The sequence below is a fragment of the Numida meleagris genome, chromosome 1 (assembly GCF_002078875.1).
Source record: "Numida meleagris isolate 19003 breed g44 Domestic line chromosome 1, NumMel1.0, whole genome shotgun sequence".
In the NCBI taxonomy this organism is placed as follows: domain Eukaryota; kingdom Metazoa; phylum Chordata; class Aves; order Galliformes; family Numididae; genus Numida; species Numida meleagris.
Window position 1 is genome coordinate 52719414 of NC_034409.1, and position 5446 is coordinate 52724859.

A 5446-nucleotide genomic window follows, 5' to 3' on the forward strand; every position below is an offset into this window, starting at 1 on the left:
CCCATCTGACCGAGCCGGGCTGGGCTCTCTCTGCAACACCGATGCTCTAAGGAGAAAGGAATGCGGCCCATAGGAGCGGAGCTGTCCCTCTGCGTCCCGGCCCCTGCAGCCTGTGCCCCTCTCCGCGTGGCTCTGTCGCCCGTGGCCACTAGGTGGTAGCACACCCTGGCCGACATCGCCACTTCGCCTATAGGAAAAGCAATAGGGACATCCTTATCCTTAAGCCCTCCGACCGCCTGCTGTCAATGCCCGCATAGAGAGTGATGGCTTCCCAGCCCTGGGGAAAGCTGCAGGGAGAAAAGTGGCGACCAAACTCAAAGGGAGATAATAAGGCAACAACTTCAGCTTGGGGAATAGGACGGAGGTCGGTGTGCAAACAGCAGCCCCTCGTGTGCTGGGAGCACATTGCTCTCGTGTCTGAAGGGCATGTAAACCAGTAAGGTCAGCATTCAGGATCCTGCCCAAGGGCGAGCCTGGCATGGCGCAAATCCCTGTTTAGAACGAGGAGGACTTGAGGAGAGAGGCTGTGGGGTGGGATCTCTCCAAGCGCTCCTCCATCAGTTCAGCCAAATGTGGGTGCTGACAGTGCCCTGCTGCTTGCACTGAGAGAGCAGGGTGAAACCTTGGCCTCGAGGTGTTTAAGAGGAGAGATTTTGGACATGGAGCAGACTGGTGTATAGAGGGAGGAGAAGTGCAGGCTGGCTTGGCCAGCCTGGCAATAGTTAAACCCTGCAGGAGAAACTCCCCTACTTTGGGGCTTGGATGCCAGCCAGCACCTCAGCTGCTCTGGCCACCCTTCCTACCCAAGCTATCCCCTTTAACCCTTTGGTTCATCTGCCTGCACTCACCTCTTGGAAGAGATTGATTAAGGACGGCACGCCAGGCTGCTGCCTGTCCTGAGGGAGGCTGGGAGGTGCCCCAAAACCATGCCCACGGTGGCTCACGGTGACTTGTCCTACTCGACCTACTGTAGGGAGCCTGCTTTGGCAGAGGGGTTCGACTCGATGATCCCCAGAGGTCCCTTCCCACTCCTGCGATTCTGTGATTTTGTGATTCTGACACTTGGCTTGAGAGACCTCACCCCGCTGCAGGGAAAGGAGAGGAGCGAGGAGGGCCGGGGCGATGCCACCAGCCTTTCCCTGGCAGGCAGCGTGGCCTTGCAGATGACAGTGCTCTTCTGGAATCTCCTGCCGCCCAGCTTGACACTGTCAGTGGGACCTGGGGAAGCTGGGACAGGCTCCTGGCAGTGTGTTTGGGCAATGCCCTTTCTGTCTGGCGCGGGACATGTGCCAGTCCAATACGAAAGGCAGAACTGATGCCATCAGTGGCACTCACAATAGCACCTGACCCGAAATAGCTTCCTAGAAAAAAAGAGAGGCTGATTAGTTAGACAAGCCCGAAAGAGAGCAAGATGTCCAGCTGACGATTAACAGGTGTAGGTCTACGAGGAGGGGCTATAAAACCCGTGGGTGAGCTCTGCAGCCAACCTCTGGGGAGAGGCAATCGGCGTAGGCAGCACTCGAGACCCGTCTGTCCCTGCCATCAGCGAACCATGGGGCTCAGCGACCAGGAATGGCAACAAGTCCTCACCATCTGGGGGAAAGTGGAGGCCGACATTGCTGGCCATGGACACGAGGTTCTGATGAGGTAGGCAACGAGCATCGGTCCTAAGCCGAGAGCTTTGAGTGAGAGATCACGGAATGCTGAGTATAGGGGCTCAGCCGTGTGCAGTTCAACAGGCTGTTTGGTTTCGGTGTGGGGCGATGCTTTTCCATTGCTGCGGTTTCTGGGTTAGAAATGGAGAAGCTGAGCTTCTGCCTCTCCGTGTGTCAGGGCTCAGGGCTTGGAATGGAAACTGGCACAGTATCTTTGCCTGTCCTTAGAGACCAGCAGGGATGGAGACAGGGAGACGCTCTCAAGAATGCCCTCAGGCTGCACTCAGCACCCTATGCCAGAAGGGCACGGACACTGGGGACAGCAGAGGGGATCTGAGGGGTCCTATCTCAAGAACAGCTAAAGCAAGAAGCCCACGGCCCGTTCAAAGATTTTCCCGCATAATTTCTCATTCCTTCAGGGGGTTTCTGAGGGAGAGAAGCAGGGGAAGCGGAGCAGACTTCTCCCGGTTTAGAAATGTGCCTGCTTGCGCCTTGGTAAAGACTTTTTAGGTAGGTAACGTATCCAGGGAATACATTTAAAAAATATTGATCCAACTGGATGTTTTCCAATGGAAACAAACAAACAAAAAAAATACTCCTTGGAAGGATTTTCAAGAGTCTTGGGAATATCTCATCATGGAGGACGTGAAGAGAGACCTCTGAAAGGAGATGCCAGCAAAGCTTGGTCACTCGTTTACAGAATCTTTTTGCTGCAAGACAGCTTGCATTTTCCATGCAGCAGAGGTATTTGTTAATGCAGCCTGACCTACAGTTACATCGTATAATGGAGAGTCTGGCCCTCATCCTAATGGCCACCTATATGGGAGGAATGTTTGCTTTGGGATGGATGTAAATACTGCCGTTGCTCCTGCTGGTGCTGCAGCGACTTGGGTTATGCCCTTCAAAGGGCATAATACCCGCACATGAACTTGAGCAAGGGAGCTGATGTCTCTCGACACCAAATGATCAGACCCCTCCTAATAACCAGGACAGTCAGTGCTCCCTTCTCGCCCCGGCTCTAGGACTCTGGCAAGGAAAAGAGTGAAATCTCTTCACAGCTTGGTTGCCAGTGATGTCAGCATCCTGTCTCCTTGGAAATGCAGCAGAGAGGAAACACGGGGCAACGCCAGCTTTCCCATTTTAATTCCACTTCGGAATCAGAGCACCTGTGTATAGCACGGAACGGCACTGCTCAATGCAGAGATGGGCTGGGAAGATGATTTTAGTGAGAGCCTGGGGTCTGCAGTAGCTGATGGGGTGACGGGCTGGGGGGAAGTACAGGTTGGATCCTCAGTGAGGCAGCGTAGATAGGTGGTTTTGTTTGTTTTTTTTTTCCTTCGGGTTAATGTGAGAATTCACCTCCCAGTGCCACCACCAGCCTTGGCTCCCACCTCTGTCCTGATACAGCTGACATAACTCTGGGGACTGGTGCCAAAGCGTTAACAGAGTTGTTCAGAAATAAGGATGGCTGCTGTGTTGCTTCAGTTGGACATGGTTAGGGCAGTGCCTCTGTCTCAGTCAGAATGACTGTTAGGACATGTAAGAGCACGGGATTAAAGTAGATACAATACTCAGCGGGAGGTACATCACGAGCCTCTGTTCTCCAAAGACAAGAGGCATTTTATCAGTTGCTAATGATAAAAAGCAGCCTGGATAAAACAGATGGTAAAGTAAACTTCAGAACACGGAGTGTCATCAGGTTGTGGAACTACCTCCCAGAGGAAGGATGAAAAACACAGATTCAGAGTAGGGTCAGATGCTTTCCTGGCTTATATACGTGCTAAATGCAGCGATTGTGAATGGTGACAATTTGGAAAGGGTCTAAAGCATCAGAGTTCTCAAGTGAAAGCAGCCTCTACTAGCAGGGACTAAGAGATTTCTTTGGGGAGGGAAGTAAGTTATCACACATTTGCCTGTCCGTATGCATCCAGATCTTGGCTCTGCTCTGGCTGACAGCTCTCCAGTGTCTCACATGTCCCTCTGCTTCTGTCCACAGACTTTTCCGGGACCACCCTGAGACTCTGGATCGCTTTGAAAAGTTCAAAGGCCTGAAGACCCCTGATCAGATGAAGGGCTCTGAAGATCTGAAGAAGCACGGAGCTACCGTCCTTACCCAGCTTGGCAAAATCCTGAAGCAGAAGGGTAATCACGAGGCAGAGCTGAAGCCCCTGGCTCAATCCCATGCCACGAAGCACAAAATCCCTGTCAAATATCTGGAGGTAGGGAAACGGACAGGGAAACTTGGTGTCAGATGTGTGATGGGTGTGTGCAAGACAGCTACACTGAGAGTTGCACCTCTGTTTCAGGCTGGGTATTAGGAAAAATTTCCTCACTGAAAGAGCGGTGCTGCACTGGCACAGGCTGCCCAGGGAGGTGGTGGGGTCACTGTCCCTGGAGGTGTTCCAGAACTGTGTGGATGTGGCACTGAGGGACATGGTCAGTGGGCATGGTGGGGATGGGCTGGCAGTTGGACTGGGTGATCTCAGAGGTCTTTTCCAGCATTAAACATTCTCTGATTCCATGATTCCATTTAGTGATGTCTAACTGGACATCAGTTAGCACTTTCTGAAATCAAAGGTCTCTGTGTACAGGCAAGAGGAGGCATAGGAGGACTCAGCTCCTGTGAATCTCCATTACATTTCCCATTCCAAAAACTATATGCTGTCTGAGACACTCCTAACAATAATAAACCAGCCCATGCAGTCTCTGCATGCCTGGGAAATGACATTACATAAGAATTGGCAGTGGCCATACACAAGGGATGTACAATTCTAGAGTAAGCCCTGGGGGAAGAACTGGAGACCAAGACCCATGAAACTAAGGGCTTTACAAGTGCAGGACATGGATTCGCAGCCTTAGTGGATGGGCAGACAAAGAGAGGGAAGGACCATGGTCTACTCAAGGTCACACAATGTATCAGTGTCCGAGCTAGGAATAGAGCCCAGCTCCTCTGCCCAGCCAAGGCTCCTCGCATGCTAGACCACAGTTTTTCTCTAGAGACTGCCGGAAGGGATACTGAATTAGCCTGGAGATATTTCCAGGCTCTGCAACCTATTTTTTAGTCTGGATATTCTGAAAATAAACCCTGAGTGTCCCTTCTGTTTTTTTTTTTCTCTCTCTCCTTCCTCACAGTTCATTTCTGAAGTCATTATCAAGGTCATTGCCGAAAAACACGCTGCAGACTTTGGGGCCGATTCCCAGGCTGCGATGAAGAAGGCTCTGGAGCTGTTCCGAAATGACATGGCCAGCAAGTACAAGGAGTTTGGTTTCCAGGGTTAGCATGTACGCAGAGGGGCACCACGATGGAGGCCTGGCCATGCATCTCAGAGGAGCTTCCCCAGCACTATCCTGGACATCTTCCAACTGGCCATCCATAACATGTGGGAATGCTTTGATGAGAGGCCAAGAGTCACCTTAGGCAGCGCAGAGGCACTCAGAGTGATGTCCACGATAAATTGTTGTCCTTTCCTTGCTTCATGTATGCATGTATGCATGTATGTTTTCTTAGGAAAAATAATATAAGGGGTTATCTGTCACCTTCTGCTTATTTCTGTGTCCTTTTTCCTTCCTCGTCCCCAAAACCCAGCCTGATCCAAGAGGGGAATGGCGTGACAGGAGACGAAGGGATATAGAAGAACACGGGGCGTGTTGAGGATTGTGGTGAAGGAGTGGGTGAAGAGAGGACTCAAAGGTGCAAAAGGGATGTCAGAGTGGGAAGTGGGGACACGGCATCTGATTCCTCCCCCAGGTGAGACTGTTAGCAGGTGACTGTGGGAAGCTTTCAGCACCAT

At 51.7% G+C, this 5446-nt stretch overlaps 1 protein-coding gene across 1 annotated transcript; it reads left to right on the forward strand.

Moving 5' to 3' along the window:
* On the forward strand, positions 1050-5174 carry MB (myoglobin). Its single transcript, XM_021384723.1, has 3 exons — positions 1050-1647; positions 3652-3874; positions 4788-5174. Exons 1-3 carry the CDS (start codon positions 1553-1555, stop codon positions 4932-4934), a joined length of 465 nt encoding a protein of 154 aa, XP_021240398.1. The 5' UTR covers positions 1050-1552; the 3' UTR covers positions 4935-5174.